At 41.0% G+C, this 21351-nt stretch overlaps 1 protein-coding gene across 1 annotated transcript; it reads left to right on the top strand.

The window, feature by feature from the left end:
• The first annotated feature begins 1457 nt into the window (after positions 1-1457).
• myl7 (myosin, light chain 7, regulatory) lies at positions 1458-11275 on the top strand. Its single transcript, XM_052040805.1, has 6 exons — positions 1458-1556; positions 3671-3746; positions 3980-4084; positions 4725-4803; positions 10367-10415; positions 11171-11275. The coding sequence occupies exons 1-6, from the start codon at positions 1521-1523 to the stop codon at positions 11273-11275; spliced, it is 450 nt and encodes a 149-aa protein (XP_051896765.1). The 5' UTR covers positions 1458-1520.
• Positions 11276-21351: the final 10076 nt, after the last annotated feature.

The raw sequence follows: 21351 nt of genomic DNA, 5'->3' as shown, positions 1-21351 counted from the left end.
ACGATGTTTTGTTGACCAATCTAAACCTTATCCACATTCTATCTATGCCCCTCTCCACTTCACCTGCCATAACCTCTATTTTCCTTTCATCAATGTGCCATGTCTTGTCATGCCTTAAGTTTCCTGGGCTTTAAATCCCTTCCTAGTCTCTCTACCTTTCTCTCTCCTCAAAGAGGCTGCTTGAAACTTATTTGTTAATGAAGTTCCATGGCTCAATGATGAATTTTCTTTGATAACTCTCCTTTGATAATTTTGGCATGTTTTACAATGTCAAGAGTACTGGAAAAATACAAGTTGTTGTTGAAAGCTGGATTATCATACAGTAGAGTGCTATATATTTACCTTAAAAGTTTAAAAATTATTACTTATAAGCATTTTTCACATTAGAGTTCTGAACTTACTTGGTAGTTTTAAGATATTGCAATATATGTCCTACTCTTTCAACTGGCTTTCATGCAATGTTAAGAGCATTTTTCCACTCAGATGAATAGAATGTGAGAAACAGATGGAAAGTACTTTTTTTTTTAGAAACTCCAATGGAGATAAATTTTCCAAAAAAATGCTAGAATATTAAATAGCTGTTTGTCCCAGGGTATTGGTTGAAATTGGACTTGAGAGCATCATCAATCTCCAGTGCTGCTAAAGCTGTGTGTAATCTTATTAAATAGAGAACCAGCTGCAATTTACAGAAAAGACAAGAACAAGCTGGCACTGAGTTGTATGACAGTGAGTTGCAGATATTGACAATGTTGTACAGCAGTTTGTTGACAACAAAACTAAATTGGAATTGATATGATAGATTTTAATGTAGTTCTTATGCAACATACAATGGAAAAAAAAGCAGATTTATACACAATGAAGAGGAATCTATCAGCTAAAGAAATTAGATTATCAATCTTTTATTGAAAGTAATCAATAAATGTGAATTGGGTAACAACAAAGTTCATCAAACACAAAATATATTGTGAAAGATTTTGAATAAAGGTTGAAAAACATTTATTCTCTCATCATGTCACAGCTGAGGACATTATATATATTAGAATAAGAACATGATGGTTCTAGAACTGCTATGGAAGTGTTGGGTGTGGGAATGCTGGCGATGTTGTCTACAGAAGATAGCAGACCAAAGTCTTATAGAATGGTGGAGAAAGGTGGACTCTGTGATCCTGCAGACTGTGTTTTAGAACTTGGATGAGCCAGGTGGCAGTTTCTTGTTCCAAGTTTTCTTTAAAATGAATCAATGATAGATTAACAAGATGGAACTGATTTTAATCTTTTATCAACAATCTTATTTTTAAAAATAATTTATTCCTTTTTTTCTTTACATAAAGCAGTGAGATTCACAATAATTTATATTATTTTTGACTTACAAAGTGAGTGCTGCGATGAAGGTGTAACAGAAGTTATGGTTTGATATTCTGTCCCATTGCCCTGCCTCTTTCTATTGGTAGGCAAGCAGGAAAGCAGCTAGGAAAGGTTCAACCAAACATACCCAACGGAATTCATCCAACGTCTTCTCCATGTTTGAACAATCTCAAATTCAGGAGTTTAAAGAGGTGAGAAGTCCACATACTGAATCAGATCTTACAGTTCCCCTTACCCAATTTCCTTCTCCCTTTTTGATTGTTCTTGTGCCTCCTTGATATCTGTTTTGATACCTATCTGCATATTTTCTTTAATTTTCACTCATACGATCAGAAAATGGTAAGCATGCACAGTAAACTGCTTGGAATAATTTTGGCTTTAGACAACAGTACAAAACACATAATATTGATCTAACCATCTCTTAGTACTTGTCTTCATTGAAATAAAATCAGGAGAGTTATTTAATGGGTATCTAGAAATGTGGCTTTCTTCAGAACAGAGACTGAGATAGGATTTAATTATGATGTCTACAAGAGGCCCAGGTGAAGTGAATAGGAAGGAGGAAGTAGATTTAAAACAAATGCCAGCAGAATTTTTGTTTGTGCATTCATGTGATCTGGTCAACGCTGGCCAGACTTGCATTTACTGTCAATCCCCAATTGCCCTAAAGGGGATAATGGTACGCTGCTGTTTTGAACCGGTAGAGTCATGGAGTCATATAGCATAAGAACAGGCCCTTTAGCCCTACTGGTCCATGCCAACCAAGATGCTCATCTAAGCTAGTCCCATTTGCCCACATTTGGCCCATACTCCTCTAAACCTTTCCTATCCATGTACCTGTCCGAGTGTCTTTTAAATGTTCTTAACGTACCTGCCTCAACCATGAGCAGCTTGTTCCATATACGGAACATCCTGAGCGTGAAAAAGTTGCCCCTCAATTTCCCATTAATTCCCACCCCTCTCACTTTAAACCTGTGCCCTCTAAGTTCTTGATTCCCCAAACCTGGGAAAAAGACTGTCTGCATTCACACATAAAGCCCTAGCCTGCTCAACCTCTCTCTAATTCAGACCTTCAAGTTCTGGCAAAATCCTCATAAATCTTTTCTGCACTCTTTCTAGCTTAATGGCATCTTTTCTATAGCAGGGTGCCCAAAACTGAACACAATATTCCAAATGCACCAACGTTTTGTACAACAGCAACATAACATCTCAACTTCTATACTCAATGCCCTGACTGATGAAGGCCAGCATGCCAAAAGCTTCTTCACCACTGTACCTATCTCTGACACCACTTTTAGGGAACTATGTACTTGTACTCCTAGGTCCTTCTGTTCTACAACACTCCCCAGGGCCCTACCTTTTACTGTGAAAGTCCTACCCTGATTTGTCTTCCCAAAATGCAACACCTCGCACTTATCCCAATTAAACTCCATTTGCCTTCTGGTGTTTTTAGGTAGGTAGCTTCAGGATTTAGACCCAGCAATGATGAAGCAGTGATGATATGTTTCCAAGTCAGAATGATGCACAGTTAGCAGGGTTCCCATGTAATTGCTGCCTTTGTCTTTCTTGGTAGTAGAGGTTGGGAACCCTTTATTTAAATATGTTAATGACAATCTGAATACCTTAGATTTTACCCCTCTTCCACTTCCCCTTGTGGATGGCTTGGTTTCCTGAGGGGTTAGCTGCTAGTTGGAATAAGAAACTGTGTACTGCTTGTGGGTCAGGAAGGGCAGGTGGGCTTTTCTCTCATCTGCAAGGCCATTAACCATCCACTGTTGAAATAACAATGATCCATTTTCCTAACAATGTCCTCTGTGGGACAAAGAGTGCTTTCATCTTCTCCCTCATATTCTCCCCATCAATTCAATGGATCACAGCTTTGTGATCTTTTTGCACACCCCTCCAACTCATCCACAAGTGATCATTCCTCGTCCCCAATTTATCAGGCCTCTCCTATCAAATACCTTAGCCCAGCCTCTGCCTCCCATTCTCCCTTCTTCTCTCGCTGCCTCTGGTCTGCTCCCTGACAGACAAACACCCTCCCAATATGGCTGGCTGCACCCATGAAATGCATTCAGTAAATGAAAATCATATTCCCATTCTTCCTGGTAACCTGGTTCCCTGTTCCTTTCCCATGCTGGGACCATTCTTTCAGTAAGCATTGGGTAATATGGAACAGTTTCTCTAAGGAGAATTGGTTTCAGAGGCTGTATTAAGAAATATTCACCATGAGTGACCAGTAACATCAAACTTCACAGACAATACCAATGAAGTCATTGATTACATCTCTTTCATAAATTAACAGGCATTTGGCTGCATTGATCAGAACCGTGATGGGATCATTAGTAAACAGGATCTGAAAGAGACCTTCATGCAGTTGGGTAAGTGAGTACATCAGTGATTTCTCCACTGACTGGCTATCCAGTAGTTTCAGAATCACAGCATTTACATGTCAGATTTCTCCTGGAAATGGAAAGATTGGTTTTAGATTGTACCATGTAACTGACACTGTTATTTGCTCTCTACAAAGCAGTTTCATAAAGGAGAAACATTCATTTAAAAATATTTAAATATGCAAATGATATAATATTAACATGAATGGATATATTTGTAGGTAAGGTAAATATAACGGATGAAGAACTGGATAATATGTTGAAGGAGGGAAAAGGGCCAATGAACTTCACAGTGTTTCTCAGTCTCTTTGGAGAAAAACTGAATGGTAAGGCAACATTTGACCATCCATCAGCATCATTTACACCCATAATAGATCATAATTATAAGAGCCACCTTGTCATAATACTTGGAAGGATTTCTTACTGCTTGTTTTGTTACTGCTTGCATAGCCTTGTTAGTGATGGAGGCCTTGCTGTCCTCAGTTGATAGCACTCTTGCCTCTGAGTCAGAAAGCTGCCAATTAAGTCCCATACAAGAGGCTTAAGTGCAAACCCTGGGTAGGCTCTCCTATGCAATACTGAATGAGTGAGGCAAAGATCTTCAGATCTCAAGTGAATGCAAAGGACCCTATATTGTTATTGTGAAGAACAGCAGGCAAGTTCTAACCTGTACCGTGACCGATATTTGTCTCTTAAGCAACATCACCAAAATAGACTGTGGGTACCATCACAGTCTATTCATGGGAGCCTATTGTGTGTAAATTGACTGCTATATTTGCCAGATTACAGCAGTGTGACTGCACTTCAAAAATATTTTAATTGGCTGCAAGTGCATGGAATGTCCAAAGAGCCATAAATAGAAGTCTATTTTTTTGGCAAGCAGTGTCTTACAGTGACTCCATCTGTTCTAACCCAAGCACTGTGCTTACAAGTGCAATCAATTAAATGCTCACTTTATTCCTACAGGCACTGACCCAGAAGAAACCATTTTGAATGCTTTCAAACTATTCGACCCTCAAGGTACAGGGAATGTCAACAAGGACGAGTGAGTACTAGTCATCAAGACCATGAGCTAAAATAAAAGTCACCCAAAAGCTTTGCCTGAGGAACTGACTTCAGTGTTTTAACTTTTTCCTGTGGCACTTGAGAACTGACAATCAGAATTTTTTTTACACAGGATATTTATCCCTAAATTTGTCACTGCAGTTGCTTATTTTTTGTTGGCTATGTTCCTAGCGATATTTTTGAAGGCTTTCTCTCAGCTTTCCTCTCAGATTCATGCAGAAGCATTATCCTAGTTGGGTCTCCAGCCCTCCAAGAATAATTGACAGTCTGTCACATCTGAGAGAAGCTACAATCAGGGGATGGTGGTACAGAGATGGGTACTTGCAAATTGGGGGAATGGGGACTTAGCAAACAGAGGGAATATGAGTTTAGGAAAACTGGGAAATAAGGGATCAGGGGCTTGGAAAAATGAGGAACTTATTTGGTTAAAAAGTGAAATATTTACCAGTGGTTGGCAAATGGGAAACTAAGGATCCAATGCAAAGGATTCTCACTAGAACTAAATTTGTATAAGGCAGCACAAGGTCTTCAAGCCACATTATTGAAGTACAGACTAATAGCTGGAACTTTGATTAGGGAAATTGCAATTGCATCATTTTTTTAGGCTTAATGGTATGGAATTTTGGGCACATTTTGCAGTATTTGCACACAATTCCTGGTGAAATCTCGCTCAATGGGAAATCATACAAGGTACCTGTGGAGTAATTCACCCTAAAGCCAATGTCATTTCCCTGTTCTGTTCTGTGCACATAGTAATATTATCAATGTGCACAGTGCATTTCATTTGCTTAAGGGCAAATATTGGATCGAAGAGTTAAGATTTCTGATGTATTATTAGCTCATAGTACAGAAAAAGAGTACATAGAGTCATAGAGCCATAGAGTTATACAGCACGGAAACAGGCCCTTCAGCCCAACTCATTGCCTCTCAGTCCCCTTTTAAATCTTTCACCTTATATCTATGCCCTTTAATTTTTAGTTCCCTTTCCCTGGGAAAAAGGCTCCCTGTGTTCACCCTAACTATGCCTCTCATGATTTTATACACCACTGTAAGGTCACCTCTCAGTCTCCTATGCTCCAAGGAATGAAGTCCTAGCCTGACTAACCTCTCCCTATAATTCAGGCCCTTGAGTCCTGGCAGCATCCTCATAAATCTTCTCTGCACTCTTTCCAGTTTAATGATGTCTTTCCTATAACAGGGTGACCAAAACTGTACACAGTTCTACCAAATGCAGTCTCACCAATATCTTGTACAACTGCAACATAACATCCCAATTCCTATACTCAGTGCCCTGACTGATGAAGACCAGTGTGCCAAACACCTTCTTCACCACCATGTTTACCTGTGACGCCGCTTTCAGCGAACTATGTACTTCTACTCCTAGGTCCCTCAGTTCCATAACGCTCCCCAGGGCCCTGCCTTTCACTGTATAAATCCTATCTTGGTTTGACTTCCCAAAATGGAACACTTCACACTTATCCGAGTTGAAAGCCATTTGCCATTCCTCAGCCCACATAACTAGCTGATCAAGATCCCCCTGTAATTTTTGATAACCTTTTCACTGTCTATAATATCACCTATTTTCTTATCTTTCACAAACTTACTAACTATGCCTCGTACATTCTCATCCAAATCATTTACATAAATAATGAACAACAAAGGTCCCAGCACTGACCCCCAAGGCACACCACTAGTCACAGGCCTCCAGTCCAAGAAACAACCTTCAACCATCACTTTCTGCTTCCTATTGTCGAGCCGATTATGAATCCAATTAGCCATCACTTCCTGTATTCCATGTGATCTAACTTCCCTGACTAGCCTGCCATATGGGACCTTGTCAAAGGCCTTGCTGAAGTCCATAAAGACAACGTCCACTGCCCCACCCTCATCTAGCCTCTTGGTTTTACCTCTTTGAAAAACTCTAATAGATTCGTCAGACACAATTTCCCACACCGTGCTCACTATTCCTAATTAGACCTTGTCTATCCAAACGTTGATAGATCCTGTCCCTCAGAATTCCCTCCAGTAACTTACCCACCACTGATGTCACACTCACCAGCCTGTATTTCCTCAGCTTGTCTTTGCTGATCTTCCTAAGCAATGGTAAAACATTAGCCATCCTTCAGTAGCCACCTTCCAGAATTTCACCTGTGGCTAAAGATGAACCAAGTATCTCTGCAAGGGCTTCTGCAATTTCTTCCCTAGCTTCCCACAAGGTCCGAGGATGCACTCGATCAGGCCCTGGGGATTTATCCACCTTAATGCGCTTTAAGGCTGCCAATACCTCCTCCGTGGTAATTCGTATGTGGTCCAAGCCATTTCCCTCATTTCTTTAGCATCATTTTCTCCACAGTCAAAAATGATGAGAAATATTCATTAAAAATCTCACCCATCTCCTGTGACTCCACACATAGACAGTGCTACGTACCAGCAACAAAAGAAACACACTGAGTCATGTATAAGTGTTAGAAACTATTTTATTAATAACTACTTATGATAATAAGAAAAATAAAAGTAAAAATGTTAGAATGTTAGAAGTAAAAATGTTCGATCTTAAACATTAACCCCAAAAACTAAACTCGAAGTGTGTGTGTGGCAAATTCCCAAACTCCAAGTCCAAGAATAGTTCTCAAAGTTCAGTCCAGCAAGCCGTAAGGTGAAACGTGAGCAAAGGCTTTTGAAAAACCACTGTTGACTGAAGAGAAAATGCAGAGAGAAAATAGAGACATTACGAAATCCAAATGTTCCACAACAAAACTCATACAACAGCTCAGTGTCTACTCAGCAGTGACTACTCCACTGCTTTGTTCCGAAGTATCTGCCACACCAAAAAGCATTCGAGACGTGGCTGTCCACACAAATACCTGTTTCCCACTACAGGTTAACGACAAAGTGGACTCCACTAGGTTATTCCAAAAATCCATACGTGGATTGTAGTGACAGACACAGTTATTGTGTTTCATCCATCAATACAGAGACCAGCAGGCAGTGTCTCTCTTTCTCCTCTCTCTCCTTTCTGACTCTGACAAAACCAAAACGTCAGCATGTTGTTATCTCCTGTTGTTGTCGTAATAATGCCACACACACACACACACACACACACACACACACTACTGAACTATGTCTTAAAGGGACATTCACCAAATAGTAACCTAATCCGTAACACCAGCCATGCTGATCTTTAAGAGGACCTATTCTCTCCCTAGCCATCCTTTTATTCTTAATATGCCTGTAGAATCTCTTGGGATTTTCCTTTACCCTGCCTGTCAGATCAATCTCATACTCTCTCTTTGCCGTCCTAATTTCCCTTAAGTGTACTCCTACTCTTCTTATAGTCATCAAGGGTTTTGCTTGTTCTCGATTGCCTAAACCCAATGTATGCCTCCTTCTTTTTCCTGGCCAGAGCCTCAATATCTCTTGTAAACCAGGGTTCCCTAAACCTGCCAGCCATGCCCTTCACCCAAGCAGGAGCATGCTGCCTCTGGACTCTTGATATCACACTTTTAAAAGCCTCTTACTTGGCAATCATTCCTTTAACAGCAATCCGTCTCACCTAATTGACCTCTGCAAGATCCAATCTAATGTCTCCAAACAATTGTCCTTGCCCCAGTTTAGGACCTTAACCTGTGGACCCATCCTGTCTTCCTCCATAACTATTTTAAAACCAATAGAACCAAAGTGCTCCCTGACTAACACTTCAGTTACTTGGAGACACAAGAGACTGCAGATGCTGGAATCTGAAGCAGCAAACGATCTGCTCGAAGAACTCAGCGGTTCAAACAGCATCTGTGGGAGTAAAGGAAATGTTGACATTTTGGGTCGAAACCTGCATCAGGACCTGTCAGATGCTGCTTGACCTGCTGAGTTCTTCCTGCAGGTTGTTTGTTACTTCAGTCACTTGCCCAACCTCATTCCCTTAAAGGAGGTCCAGTATTGCACCCTGTCTAGTAGGGCCCTCTATATATTGATTAAGGAAACTTTCTTGGACACATTTAACAAATTCCACTCTGTCCAAGTCCTTTGCACTATGGGTGGCCCAGTCAATATTAGGGAAGTTAAAATCTCCCACTAATTCTACTCTATTATTCTTAAAACTATCTGAAATCTCTCTACATATCTGCTCCTCTAATTCCACTGACTGTTGGGGGGGGCCTATAATAGTCTCTTCAAAGTGATCATCCCCTTCTTGTTTCTAAGACAAGACCTTTTCCCAAGACATCTCACTGAAAAGAATGCAAAACAATGTGAAATTAAAGGATGTCCTAAGACATAGTTTTATATTTGATGAAACAGTGACAATTTCAACTGAATTTTATTTTAATTAAAATATTATCTACTTGTGGCGTGGGGTGATATCATGGCCCAGGTCACCCCTGGTTTTTTCATCCCCTCCAGGCTCATCCTCAGCCCTATTGCAGCTCCTGGCTCATCCCCAGATCAACCGCAAACCCCATCTCATTGCACCACTGTCCCCCAACCCACCATCACTATTTGATCACTGCACCCAGCGAATTCCCTGGTCCACCTGACTGATCATGACACTTGGCTCAGCTGAGGATTTCCCCCTCCCCTCACCGAGCTGCTCATGGGGCAACATGCAATGCAATTGCTACTGCAATCCTAGCAAGAAGCAGCCTGTATAAAATGTATTTTAGAGGTGTCTATTTTAACCTTAAACCAAGGATCTTTTAACTTTGTCATTTTTTTGGTGAATTCAGGTTTGGCTTTGGAGCTAATCTTTAGCATGCATTTAGCACACTATGTTTGCGCAATCTAATTTTGCGCACAAGACTTCTGAAAAGCAATGGGCTAAATATTTTATCATATGATCAGGCAACGTCCTATCATAAGTTATAGAGTCATGCAGCACAGAAACAGGCCCTTCGCTTGAACTGGTCCATGACGACCAAGATGCCCATCCAAGCTGGTCCCATAGCATCAGTACCTTGCATAGGACTCCATTTGGGCTTAGCAGGAGCCCCCACCATTGACCTGGAAGCGGAAGCTCCAGACCTAGGGAGATTCTGCTCTGTCCATCCAGCAGAGGTTGGCCGTGGAAAAGAATGGTGTTAAAATCAATAGTTCAAACTTTTGCATGATATGTTAAACTGATGCCTGCCTGCATTTTCAGCAAATTCCCTTGTAATAATTTTTTTAAAAAGAACAAGGGAATTCTGGTATCCTGATCAACAACAGTTACATCAACTCAATTACCTAAAACATCATTGATTGATCTTGTTGGTTATTTGTGAATTATTGCAGTGCACAAGATGTCTTGCACAGTGAAAATTGCCACAACCAGCAATTACTATTTGCTTCATTGGCTTCACATCTGAGATCATGAAATGCACTCTTGAAATAAAAATTGTTTAATCACTGATAAAGAACAAGGATAAGCTGACCAGATCTATTTCAGTTGATCTAATTATGGGGTTTACCGAAAATAAGTTCAAACTGTCAAGTTAACTCCATTAACGATCCAATCTGGCAAGGACATTAAAACTGCACTAAAACCATTTGTATCTTTTTGTTTGCTTTCACAGATTTAAGAGACTGCTGATGACACAAGCCGATAAGTTCAGTGAAGAAGAGGTGGGGTTTCACCACTGAATTATACATCAAGGTTGAATGCTGGGAGTTTCAGACAAGCTTTGTCAGTTACAGTTTGGTTGAGTTAGAATGAAGCCATGGGAGAAATAAACCCTTCAGGGAATAGGGTTGTGTCCCATGAATATTAACATTACAGGGTGTAGGTACCAATGGAGTTGTGTATAAGCTGAAGGACCTTTTAATCAGTGAAACTCATTTCAGGATATGTGGATGGAGATTTACAAACTCTTTGCTTGGGTGACTGGCCCTTCACTGTGTGGTGTGATGGTTGACTTTTCACCTAGTGGACAATGTTTAGGGATAATGTATAATCTCCATCCAGTGAGGAAAATTCTTTAGTGGATGGGTCTCTCAGTGAAAACTGATATTTCAATCTGTGATTCCCTAGGCAGCACCAACACTAACCACTGAAAACCATTTCTTCAATGGGTAATTCTCTAACAAGTTGAAATTGATCTTTCAGTAGACAGTTCTTTAAAAAGTAGGTGCTGACATTGGGGATATTGGTGATCTTGAAATGTTGGGAACTGTGAGATTATTAACATAAAAAGAGATAATGAGATATATTGGAAAGCATGAGGCTTCTGAATCCTGAATTTTTGTTTTATTCTTTCTATATCATTAGAAGCTGAAAAAGAAAGTTTCAGTCCTTAAAGCTTGTCATTTGAGTGTGTCCCTCCCTCTGACCGTTTCTTCTCACTATAATATCTTGTTGTTCCTGCCCCTTTCTCCCACAGGTTCAGCAGATGTTTGCTGTGTCTCCTATCGATGTTGCAGGAAACATTGATTACAAGTCACTCTGTTACATCATCACACATGGAGATGAGAAGGAAGAAGCATAAATCGAAAATAATTTGTGTCTTGCAGGGGACCTGCTGCCATCAATGAAAACATTTAAATATAAAAATATAAGAAATAAAAGCAGTAGTTGACCATTTGGTCCTTTGAGTTGGTTCAACATTCAATAAGATTCTTGTTTTTCTACACCTTTCTGCATTATCCCATTTCTGTTATTATCTAAAAATCAATCTCTATGGCTTATACTCAATGAATGAGCACCCACAAAGGCACAGAATTCCACAGATTCACAACTTTTGAAGAACTTTCTCCTCACTTTGGTCGTAAGTGGCCAACTATTATTCTGAGATTCTGATCACCTTGTTTTAGACACATCAATCAGGGGAAACAGCATCCCAGATGCTGAGAATTTTATGACCTCTTGTTTTTATTACCACAGAATGTAGGCTGAGTCAACTTAATTTTTTCTCATAGTACAATTCTTTTATTCTAGAAAGCAGTCTAGCAAACCTTTGCGGCACTCCTTCTAAAGCAACTAATGTGACCAAACCTCCAATCGGTGCTCCAGATGTGCTCTTACTATGGGCCTGTATAATTATTTTATAAAGGTCTTTCTGTGTATCACGTACAAGGTCCCAAATACATTCTATCAAAAACATTTTCCAATCTGAAACCTTAAAAAAAATTCTTCTTTTCTATTTTCTTAATAGATTACATTCTCCCATATTATTTCATCTGTCATTTAAACTTCTGCAACCTCTTTGCAACTCCCTCATACTTGGCCACCTAACGTTATGTCATTAACAAAGTTAGATATGACGTAGCAATTGCTTCAGGTGGAAGAACCTTTGTCAGATGAAGGATCTTTGTACTGAAGCATTAATTCTGTTCCTCTTTCCACAGATGCTGACATCTGTGTCCTAATACAACAGGCCATGCAATCTCAGAGATGCCTGCTAAGTGTACACAGCATTTCAGATTTTCAGCATCTGCAGTTTTTTCTTGAATTTCATTAGATTCAGTTGCCTTATCTAAATCATTCATTATAAACAGTAGAGCTTTGCAGTAATATACTAGTTATAGCCTTCCAATTTAAGATAATAACTCCAAAGATGGTGACAATAATTCAGCTCTAAATTCTGTGTCTCAATGCAATTTATCCTCCGATGTCCAGCTAAGCACAGTTCCTTGCAACAGAATACCAGGCTGTTCACTGGACTATAAACAACACTAACCAAGTATTTTTCTTGGCACTTTGTCACTTTTCCATTTATCCTAAAGGTGATGATTGCTATTGATTTACATCTTTATAGAACTAGTTTCTCTCTGGTACTTTGCCTAAGTATCCATGATTCCTGAGTCAACCTAGAATGTGAGTGTGAACCAGATTTTCAGTTGCTGGGGGATGAATCTGGCCATTTACACTTGATGGTGATAAAGAGCAGCAACCTGGCTTATTTTCCTATTCATAACTCCATCCCACTACTATTCCTCAGCCCTATTGATGCTGGGGTCTTCCTGTTCCATATGGCACAATAAGCTTACTGAATAAACACTCTGCATCACTGGCCAAGCAGTAATAATTTACACTCAGTAGTTGTTTGAATTACTAATGGGAAAAATGGAAAACACTTTAAGGTCATTTAATAAAAACAATGATGTCACTGTAACTCCACTAGAAATTCAGGAATAAATCAATTCGTCGCAACATTATCTGTCTGATTGTCATTGTAGGTGCAATGTTTTGGCTTGTGTTGGTTGCCTGTGTCCCCCTGTAATCACAATATCAGTGTACTGCTCAATGACACACTCATTACCTAGAAGTATAGCAGAGAAACACACTGTTTGGCATAACTGGTGTTTAGACTGCATTCAAGTAGACATCTTCTGAGGCAGTCACTCGGATCGAGTATGATCAATTTTGTTCGGTCTGAGACAACTAATGAGACCAACGTCGCAAGTGCAGACTCTTCCACAGACGGGGCAAGAGATGCCTTACAGGATTGCAGGTAAGTAGTTGTTAGGTGGTGCACACCTTTCACTGGTAATGCTGGGCTTCTTTGTGTTCTTCATGCAGGGATTTGAGGTTCTCACTACTATCCTGAATGCTCCTCCTTCACTTTGAGTAAGCGTGGGCCAGGGATTCCCAAGAGTCTGTGAGATGCTGCATTTTTTCAAAGAGCTTTGAGCACATCTTTTCCCAAGGACATCTCTTCCTGTGACAGAGTGATTTTTGTTTAGATAGATTTTTGTTGGGCATGCAAATGACAGGACCCGGCCAACAGAGCCAACTCAGTGTAATGAGAACCCCAGTTCTGGGGATGTTGATGTGGAAGAGGGCAGTGGATCACTGATCCTTCCAGTGGATTTGACGCATTTTGTGAAGACAGCCTTGGTGTTGTCCTTCTCATATTTTCAGGTGCCTTTTCTGGGTAGTCCATGTCTCAGAAGCATGAAGGATGGCAGTGATCACTGTTGCCCAGTTGACTATAGGTTTCGCTGCCTGGTTGACAGTGAATGACTTTATCTCAACTAAAAAAACAATCAGGATCGGGAACAGACTGTATCCCTGAGGTTTTAAAAGTCAGTGGTGAAGAGCTTCAGTTAAATATCTACAGTCACACTGTCCACATCTGAGAAGAGGACACACTATGCGATGTCAGAGATGCTGTAATTATGACCATCTTAGAGAAAGAAGAAAAATTTGACTATGGTAACAACAGAAGGGTCTTCTTGCCACAAGGATAGTTATCATTAGGGTGGACCTCAACCAGCTCCTTCCAGGTTCTGAAAGCTACTCTCTGAATTGTGGTGTGGATTCTGACCACCTAGAGGCACTATGAAAAAAACAATTGAGAGCAAGAGAAATGCAGCCAGAAACAATGATTACTCTCCACAAGTTTATCTGCCCACAGAAATTTGTCTCCATCTTACACTTCATGATGGCATGCAAGCCATGATCCTAACCAATGGGTCTACAACAGAGCCAACCTCAAGTGAAAACTGGTGAAATATAAGGCTGTGTCACTGCCCGGACAATTTTTTCTACCTTTCTCACCCTGATGCTGCATCTCACCTCCAACAACCCCCCCCCCCCCCCCCCCCCCCATATAAGTGCAGTTAATCTTCAGAACTGGTTGAAACTATTCAACTTATGGCAACTACACTCAGGAATCACAGTATTCAGCTTTATGCAGGCAAAGCTTGTGCTTGGATGTTGAGCTGCAAGCCAACATCAACTCGTTCACTGAAGCATATGAGAGAATTGCATAAACACTCAAAATCCACCCCCTCCTGAGACAATAAAGGTTCACAACAAGACCCTTGAAATATGAAAATATGGACCACTTCTCATATCTTGGGAGTTACGTCTTAGCAAAAGCAGACAGTGATGAAATTCACCTTTGCCTTCAATGCACCAGCCTTTGGTCGATTGAGGGAAGGGGTGTTTGAAGATCAAGTTCTCAAACCAGGCAAGACCAAGCAATGGTCCAGGTCCCACATTCCCACCATATTCTAATTTCTCTTTATCGCTGTCTCCTACACAGCTTGCCTACCCTATCATTCACACAGTCTCTCAACAATCACCAAGTCTTGCATTCTGCAATTATCCAATTGCTACATAAAAAAGTTCTTCTGTTCTGCCCAACCCCTAATATATTTAATAGTATATTCATCAGCTTACTCCAAACCCCTCAATCTGTTTCTATTCTGTGGCATAATTTTAAACACCTCCACCAAATTAGCCTCTAATCCTCTGTTTTTAAACTTTTTTCTTCATCTTTGTTCATACCAGGCAGCATCCTACCAAATTTGCACATTGCTTTCTTTATTGCCTCTATTTTGTTTCCTAAAACTGTACTGCATTCTCTATCAGCTGTGGTCTAATAGAGTTTCAGTGCTACATTTTAACATTATGTTGGAGAGCCTTTCCCACTAAACTTAATATTCCATTAGTGTCTTTTATATAGGCATTCAGTTGTACAGCACAGAAATGGGCCCTTCTGCCCATGCTGACCTTTTTTGCCCATATACTCTAATCCCATTTGCCTGCATTGTCTGTATCCTTCTGTGCTTTGTCTATTCAAGTGCCTGTTTAAATGTCACTTAAATGCAATGATGGTATCCGATTCCACCACCTCTTCTAGCAGCAAGTTGCAGATGTCAACCACTCTCTGTGTAAAAAAACTTTCCTCTCAAATCCCTCTAAAACTCCATGCTCTCACCTTAAACCTCTAGTTTTTTGATACCCCTACAAGGTAAAAAGATTCTGACAATCTACCCTATCTATGTCTCTTAGAATATTATACTCTTCTATCAGGTAACCTCTCAGCCTCCTTCATCTCAGGGAAAGCAAGCCCAGCCTGTCTAATTTCTCCCCATAACTAAAGCCCTCCAATCCAGGCAACATCCTTGGTGAATCTCCTCTGCACTCTTTCCAGTGCAAGCACATCCTTCCTATACTGGCAACCAGAACTGCACACAGTTCTCCAAATGCAGTCTAACTAGTGTTTTGTAAATTTGCAACAGAATGTCCCAACTTTTACATTCAATGCCCCATCTTATGAAGGCAAGCATGCCATACACCTTCTTCACCACTCTACCTGTATTACCACTTTCAGGGAACTATGGACTTAAACCCCAATGTCTCTCTGTTCATCAACATTGCTTTGCACCCTAGAATTTACTGTACATGTCCTATGCCTATTTGATTTCCTACAATGAATCACTTTGCACTTGTTGGGATTAAATTCCATTTGCCAACAGTCTGCCCAATTTTCCACTTGATCTATATCCTGCTGTAACCTTTCACAAACTTCCTTGATAAACTTTAAAACATTAATCCCCTTTAAATGCTGCTCTTCAACATCTTGTAAATCTAAACTTGAATCCCTCCACATCACCCAGTCCTTCCCATTCAATGTTTAATCTCCACATTGTGTTTGATCAAATTGTATCAGATCTTGTGTGCTGTGGAAGAAGCAGATCGTTGAATTTTTTTCCCATTTTGTGATTTTTTTGCCAAGTTATAAAATGAACACTGGTACTTTTATTTTCCCTTTTACAAGTACCTATGAATAATATACATTAAAAATTGATATCATTCATGATAGATTAATCGAATAAGTTTTGTAGGAAGCTGGGATTTTGTATGGCTCTGGAGGTAGATTGCAGATACTGACGTGTGCTGGTTGCTATTTTCAATTGCCGATGGGTTTTGGTTGTATTATGTGGGTTCCATTGAAAATAAACTCAACATGGAAGATTACTATCCAGATCTGGTTAGGAAGGTTCATCATTGATTGCCAATTAGGAGCTTGAGAGTTCACCAGACCTTTTAACCCAGTCCTACTCCTAACCAAATCTGGTTGCTAATCTACCTGATTGAGATATACTTCATGCTTAACATCATTAACAAAATAGTAGAGATTATAGCTTCTGTTTAACATATCTAGAAACTTGTCTATAGCAGAGAACGGCTCCATTTTCCATCACTAGCGAATCTGGCAGTGTTCAAAAGAGATTATATTAATGCAGTGCATTCACAGCTATAATCACGTAAGAATGGGACCCAGCAGGCAGTGGTGAACTGGGGAAATTGATAGCAAGGGGAAAGGAAATAAACAGCGTAACCATAGGGGAAAAGATTACAATAATGAAGATGAGAGGAAAGATGCAGAAGCCATTATTGTTTTTTTTGTGGGGGAGGTATCAGGGTGAGAGATGGAGATGAATGGCAGCAGAGTACATAGATCATAGAACAGTACAGCACAGGAAAAGCCCTTCAGCCCACAATGTCTGTGCCAACCACTGATGCCAATTTAAACTGCACACCTGCCTATACATGGTCTACATTCCTCCATTTCCTGCCTGTTCACATGCCTGTCTAAATGCATCTTAAATGTTGCTATCATATCTGCTTCCACCACCTCCCCTGGCAGTGTTTTACCACTTTCTGCGTAAAAAAACTTGCTTTGTAAATCTCATTTAAACTTTCTCCCTCACACCTTAAAGTTTTGTCCTCTGGCATTTTACATTCCTATCCTGGGTAAAAGACTCTGATTATCTACCCTACATATGCCTCTTAACTTTTACATACTATATTATTTTACTTCAATAAGGTCACTCCTCAGCCTCTGAACCTTCAGAGAAAATAATCCAGGTTTGTCCGATCTCTCCTTATTGCTCATACTCTCTAATCCAGGCAGTATCCTGATGAACCTCTTCTTCATCCTCTCACATCCTTCCTGTAATGCAGTGACCAGAACTGCACACAATACTCCAAATGTAGCCTAAACAAGTTTTATACGGCTGCAACATGACTTCCCTACTTTTACTCTCAATGCCCCGCTGATGAAGCCAAGTATGCCGTATGCCTTCTTTACTAGGGTTGCCACTTTCAGGAAAGTATGTTCTTGCAGCCCAAGATCCCTCTGCACATCAATGCTGTGAAGGGTCCTGCCATTCACTGTGTACTTTCCTCTTACATTTGATCTTCCAAAGTGCAACATCTCACACTTGTCCAGATTAAATTCCATCTGCCATTTCTCCACCCATATTTCCAACCGGTCTATATTCTGCTATATCCTTTTGACAACTTTCTTTACTATCCACAACTCCACCAATTTTTGTGTCATCTGCAAACTTACTAATCAGCCCACCTACATTTTTGTCCAAATTATTTATATATATATATATATATATATATATATATATATATATACACATACACACACATACACACAGAGGCCTCAGAGGCCTCAGCGCTGATCCCTGTGGAACACCAATGGTCACAGGCCTCCAGTCAGAATGACACGCTTCCACCACTTATCCTCTGTCCCTTACGGTTAAGCCAATTTTGAATCCAATCTACAAAGTCATCGCGCATACTATGTGCCTTAATCTTTTGGATCAATCTACCATGAGGGACCTTGTCGAATGCTTTCCTAAAGTCCACATATAAAACATCAACTGCCCTACTCTTATCAATTATCTTCGTCACCTCCTCAAAAAAATTAAGTTTGTAAGACATGACTTCCCCCGCACAAAACCTTGCTGACTGTTCCTAATAAGTCCATGTTTTTCCAGATGTGAGTAGATCCTATACCTAAGAATCTTCCCCAATAATTTTCCTACCATAGATGTAAGGCCTACCAGCCTATAATTTCCTGGTTGGTCCCTATTGCCCCTCTTAAACAAAGGAACAACACTGACTATTCTCCAGTTCTCTGGGATCTCATCTATGGCTAAAGGTGATACAAAGATCACTGTCAAAGCCCCAGCAATCTCTAAACCATGAGACCCTAGGGACTTATCCACCTCGATGTTCTTCAAGAGACTTAACATCTCCTCCTTCTTGATATCAATATGCCCTAGAATACAGGCATACACCATGCTGTACTTTTTGGTGAATACCGATGCAAAGACGGAGAATGAACTGGGAAGTGAAAGCGGATGACCAATTTTGCTGGGGAAATGTGTCATAGAGTCATAAAGTTCTACAACATGGAAACAGGCCCTTCAACCCAACTCATTCATGCCAACCAAGTTGCCTACCTGAGCTAGTCCCATTTGCCTACGTTTGGCCAAGATCCCTCTAAACCTTTGCCATCCATATACCTATGTAAATGTCTTATAAATGTTGTAATTGTACCTGCCTCTACCACTTCCTCTGGCAGCTCATTACATATACCCACCACCCTCTGTGTAAAAAACTTGCCCCTCGGGTCCCCTTTAAGTTTATCCCCTCTCATCTTAAACCTATGCGCTCTAGTTCTAGATTCCCCTACCCTGAGAAAACAAACCGACCACTCACCTTATCTATGCCCCTCATGATTTTATATACCCCTATAAGGTCACCCCTTAACTTCCTACACTCTAGGAAAAAAAGCCCCAACCTATCCAGTCTCTCCTTATAACTCGAGCCCTCCAGTCCCAATAACATCTGAGTTCCAGTTTAAATTGATAGGTGACAAAGCACCAGCTTGAACTTGAAGTTGTCTTTGTGAATGGATATGATGGTTCTATGTGCTTTGTAATCTGAGTTTAAAAGGAATGGTGTGCCTAGGGTGCTGGGGACTTAAACTGGAGAGAATACTCTTTTCAGGAAGATGATGCTCTATTTATGTCCTCATAATTTACTAATCTCTTTTTTATTTTCCTTTACTATTGTTTTTCTTCCAAGTGAATGCATGCCTTATACTAGTTACAAAAAGCCTTGGTCATATCTCAGGTCTCCTCTTGAACCATACAGCACAAAACAGGCCCTTCAGCCCACCATGTTGTGCCATCCATCAACCCACCCTCACACTATCTAACCCTTTCCTCCCGCATATCCCTCTATCTCACATTCCTCCATGTGCCTATCCAACAAGCTCTTGAACCTGTCCAATGTATCTGCCTCCACCACCACCCCAGGTAGTGCATTCCATGCACCAACCACTCTCTGGGTGAAAAACCTCCCCCTGACATCTCCCATGAACTTCCCACCCATAACCTTAAAGCCATGCCCTTTCGTCTTGAGCATTGGTGCCCCGGGAAGGAGGCGCTGACTGTCTACTCTATCTATTCCTCTCAATATTTTATATACCTCTATCATGTCTCCTCTCATCCTCCTCCTTTCCAGTGAATAAAGCCCTAGCACCTTAAGCCTCTCCTCATATTCCATACGCTCTAATCCAGGCAGCATCTTGGTAAATCTCCACTGCACCCTCTCCAACGCCTCCACATCCTTCCTATAATGCGGCGGCCAAAACTGAACACAGTACTCTAAGCGTGGGCTAACTAGAGTTTTGTAAAGCTGCATCATCACTTCGCGGCTCTTAAACTCAATCCCACGATTTATGAAAGCTAACATCCCATAGGCCTTCTTAACTGCTCTATCCACCTGTGAGGCAACTTTCAGTGAACTGTGAATATGAACCCCCAGATCCCTCTGCTCCTCCACACTGCCAAGTACCTTGCCATTTACCTTGTACTCTGCCCTGAAGTTTGTCCTTCCAAAGTGTACCACCTCACACTTCTCCGGATTGAACTCCATCTGCCACTTGTCAGCCCAGCTCTGCATCCTATCAATATCCCTCTGTAAGTTTCAACAGCCCTCCACACTATCCAGAACACCGCTGATCTTAGTGTCGTCCGCAAACTTACTAACCCAGCCTTCCACCCCCTCATCTAAGTCATCTATAAATATCACAAAAAGTAGAGGTCCCAGAACCGATCCCTGCGGGACACCACTAGTCACTGCCCTCCAATCCGAGGGCACTCCTTCCACCACAACCCTCTGCTTTCTACAGGCAAGCCAATTCTTAATCCACACAGCCAAGCTTCCCTGGATCCCCTGGCCTCTGACCTTCTGAAGAAGCCAACCATGAGGTACCTTATCAAATGCCTTACTAAAATCCATATAGACCAGATCCACTGCACTACCCCCATCAATCTTCCTGGTCACCTCCTCAAAGAACTCTATCAGGCTTGTAAGGCAAGATCTTCCCTTCACAAATCCATGCTGGCTGTCCCTAATCAGTCCATTATTCTCCAGCTGTTCATAGATCCTATCCCTTAGAATCTTTTCTAACAGCTTACCCACCACAGACGTAAGGCTCACCGGTCTGTAATTCCCTGGACTATCCCTACTACCTTTTTTGAACAAGGGGACAACATTCGCCACCCTCCAATCCTCCAGCACCATCCCCGTGGACAACGAGGACTCAAAGATCCTTACCAGCGGTTCAGCAATCTCCTCCTCGCCTCTCGAAGCAGCCTGGGGAAAATCCCCTCAGGCCCTGGAGATTTATCTGTCTTGATATTATTTAACAACTTCAACACATCCTCTCTCTTGATATCTATAATCTCAAGAACATTACCCTTACCAGCACTCCCTTCCACGTCATCAAGACCCCTCTCCTTGGTGAATACCGAAGAGAAGTATTCATTGAGAACTTCTCCCACTTCCACCGCCTCCAGGCACATTCTCCCACCTTTGTCTTTAATCGGACCTACCTTTACCTTAGCCATCCTCCTACCCTTCACGTACGTGAAAAAGGCCTTGGGATTTTCCTTAACCCTACTAGCCAATGCCTTTTCATGTCCCCTTCTAGCTCTCCTCAGCCCTTTCTTA

Source organism: Pristis pectinata, chromosome 29, assembly GCF_009764475.1.
Source record: "Pristis pectinata isolate sPriPec2 chromosome 29, sPriPec2.1.pri, whole genome shotgun sequence".
NCBI classification, from domain to species: domain Eukaryota; kingdom Metazoa; phylum Chordata; class Chondrichthyes; order Rhinopristiformes; family Pristidae; genus Pristis; species Pristis pectinata.
Note: the sequence above shows the minus strand (reverse complement) of the source record. Positions and strands in the feature narration are given on the sequence as shown.

Excerpts from the sequence above, each read along its gene's own strand:
- myl7 (XM_052040805.1), top strand. The coding sequence starts at position 1,521 with ATGTTTGAACAATCTCAAATTCAGGAGTTTAAAGAG. Across the intron at positions 1,557-3,670 it reads AAATTCAGGAGTTTAAAGAG|GCATTTGGCTGCATTGATCA; the intron begins GTGAGAAGTCCA and ends ATAAATTAACAG. Across the intron at positions 3,747-3,979 it reads AGAGACCTTCATGCAGTTGG|GTAAGGTAAATATAACGGAT; the intron begins GTAAGTGAGTAC and ends ATATATTTGTAG.